At 47.5% G+C, this 2,958-nt stretch overlaps 1 protein-coding gene across 1 annotated transcript in view; it reads right to left on the reverse strand.

Annotated features, from left to right (window-relative positions):
* SLC24A4 (solute carrier family 24 member 4) overlaps positions 1-2,958 on the reverse strand; it is an 85,466-nt gene that overhangs the window by 17,631 nt on the left and 64,877 nt on the right. The window contains exon 8 of the mRNA XM_018558528.1: positions 53-78. Within this exon, the coding sequence (XP_018414030.1) occupies positions 53-78 (26 nt within the window). The remainder of the gene's footprint in view (positions 1-52; positions 79-2,958) is intronic.

The following is a 2,958-nucleotide window of genomic DNA, read 5'->3' on the forward strand; positions in this document are numbered from 1 at the left end:
GCCCAATAAACCCCCCCCCCCCCCCGGTGAATCTCTAATACAGGAGACTTACCAGACTATGACTTCATCATAAATAAACTGCAACAGAAAAGAAAAGCACAGCAAACATTACTATTCAGATACATTCAAGTCCCATTACATACCGCATAAGACATAATACATCATCTTTAACATAAAGAGAACCTGTCATTGTGTCATTTTAGCTCATCATAAAAAAAAAAGGGAAAACGAAATTCTGAGAACAACGATCACTAAATACAACGTATTAAAGCCTTAAAGGAGAACTATGAGGGAGGGGGTGCTTTTCACTCACCTCATAGTTCTAGCCGACCTGTGACAATGAGACTGTCACAGGTCGGCTCAGTAGATCGGGAGGTGAGGGAACACATACCGTCGTTCGCTCACCTCTCGATCCTGTCACGGCTCTCTGCTGGATTCCCCCCTCCCCGTTCCGATCAGCCAGAGCTGACTGGCGGAACGGACGGGGGAGAGGGCGGGGGCAGGGAGGGGGCGGGTACAGCTGGCTCTGTCTCTAGATAGGCAGAGCCAGCTGTCAGTCACGCAGCTGGGTGGATCCCGGCACAATTGTCGGGATCCGCTTCAGCTGTGGCGTCTCAGCATACCGCGAGCAGTATACTGAGCTTAGGGTGAAAGGAGGACGCTAGTTTGTGTCCTCCCGTTACCCTAAGGAGAACTACGGGGAAAAGCCTTAACCCCATAGTTCTCCTTTAAGGTTCTTTACTATTCCCAGCCAGTACCTGACACCCTCATACAGCGTGCGTAGGGTCGGGCAGACCAGCTCAGCAGAATGTGGAAAGCTGAGCTCTGTGTTCTCTGCCATGACATGGCTCGGGGGGAAGGAGAAGCCGCATACAGGAACAATAATAATTGGAATATCTGCGGCAGACAGAGGACCTGCGGTCAGCAAACTCGATGAGTCATCTCTTTTCATAAAGCGTCCTTCTTATTTCTCGTATTGTGTGTTTGTTTTTTTTCCAACTTCAGATACAAAACATTCCAAAATGGAACCTGTCATAGAACAAACGAACCCCACAAACAAGAAGCAAGGCTGCAGTGATCCGAGTCTCAGGTCTTATCTGGGGCAGTAAAACTGAATTCATTTCAGCTTTGCTCCTGGAACTAGTGAGTGGCCTGGGAAATCGGGAATGGCAGCTTCCGTCGGTGGCTTCTCAATCAGGTTGCGTGTTTCGTAACTGTACTCGCCTGATGGAGCTTCTCCTCCATGCATGCTGTGACTCATCCCTTATTGAGAAGACATAAAATGATTCTGATTTATGTAGGTAACGGGTTTTATTTATTCATGAAAATCTGCTGCGGGAAATACAGAGAGAGAGCGCGGAACACGCTGCATGAGACACGTCCTGAATCCAGGAGAACATTCCCTACATAGAATGTAATTACTGAGGGGCCCCTTCACCCCACAGCATCATCATCATCATCCTCAGCAGAATGGGGTGCGCTGGATGAGAAGTGAAAAGGGAATGTGGTAAAGGGAATGTGGTGAAGGGAATGTGGTGAAGGGGATGTGAAGGGAATGTGGTGAAGGGGATGTGAAGGGAATGTGGTGATGGGAATGTGGTAAAGGGAATGTGAAGGGAATGTAAAGGGAATATGAAGGGAATGTAAAGGGAATATGAAGGGAATGTAAAGGGAATGTGGTAAAGGGAATGTGGTGAAGGGAATGTGGTGAAGGGGATGTGAAGGGAATGTGGAGAAGGGGATGTGAAGGGAATGTGGTGATGGGAATGTGGTAAAGCGAATGTGGGAAAGGGAATGTGAAGGGAATGTAAAGGGAATATGAAGGGAATGTGGTAAAGGGAATGTGGTAAAGGGAATGTGGTGAAGGGAATGTGGTGAAGGGGATGTGAAGGGAATGTGGAGAAGGGGATGTGAAGGGAATGTGGTGAAGGGGATGTGAAGGGAATGTGGTAAAGGGGATGTGAAGGGAATGTGGTGATGGGAATGTGGTAAAGCGAATGTGAAGGGAATGTAAAGGCAATATGAAGGGAATGTAAAGGGAATATGAAGGGAATGTGGTAAAGGGAATGTGATGAAGGGAATGTGGTGAAGGGAATGTGGTAAAGGGAATGTGGTAAAGGGAATGTGATGAAGGGAATGTGATGAAGGGAATGTGGTAAGGGGAATGTGGTAAAGGGAATGTGATGAAGGGAATGTGGTAAAGGGAATGTGGTAAAGGGAATGTGAAGGGAATATGAAGGGAATGTGAAGGGAATGTAAAGGGAATATGAAGGGAATGTAAAGGGAATGTGGTGAAGGGGATGTAAAGGGAATGTGAAGGGAATGTGGTAAAGGGAATGTGAAGGGAATATAAAGGGAATGTGGTAAAGGGAATGTGAAGGGAATATAAAGGGAATGTGGTAAAGGGAATGTGAAGGGAATATAAAGGGAATGTGATGAAGGGAATGCGGTGAAGGGAATGTGAAGGGAATATGAAGGGAATGTGGTGAAGGGAATGTGGTGAAGGCAATGTGAAGGGAATGTTGCTTTATTGTGCACAGAATGCATTATAACCACACAGCTGAAAATAAAAGGGGTCAGATTAGTTACTGCGGGGCCCGCTGAGCACAGGGGCCCAGGGACAGGTGTGATGTCAGCTGAAACGGCCTTACTTACTATAATTAGCGCTATTATTGCTAGGATGTAGTACATGGAGTCACGGAATAAAGACCACCACGTCAAGTGGACAACCTGAGAAAGCAGAAAGAGTGGCGGAAGAGGGAGGGAGGGGAAGTGATGGAGAGTGTGGGGGTAGAGGGGTAAAGAGTGTGGGGGGGTGTGGAGAGAGACATGGGATGAAGATAGATTGGGAGGGGATAGGGAGAGACATGGAGGGGTGAGGAGAGGAGAGCAAAAATATTGGGAGAGGGAAAAAAGGGAGAGAATGGGGAAAAGAGGGGAGAAAGAGGGGGCAGATTG

The sequence above is a fragment of the Nanorana parkeri genome, unplaced genomic scaffold (assembly GCF_000935625.1).
Source record: "Nanorana parkeri isolate BGI_ZX_2015 unplaced genomic scaffold, ASM93562v1 scaffold344, whole genome shotgun sequence".
In the NCBI taxonomy this organism is placed as follows: domain Eukaryota; kingdom Metazoa; phylum Chordata; class Amphibia; order Anura; family Dicroglossidae; genus Nanorana; species Nanorana parkeri.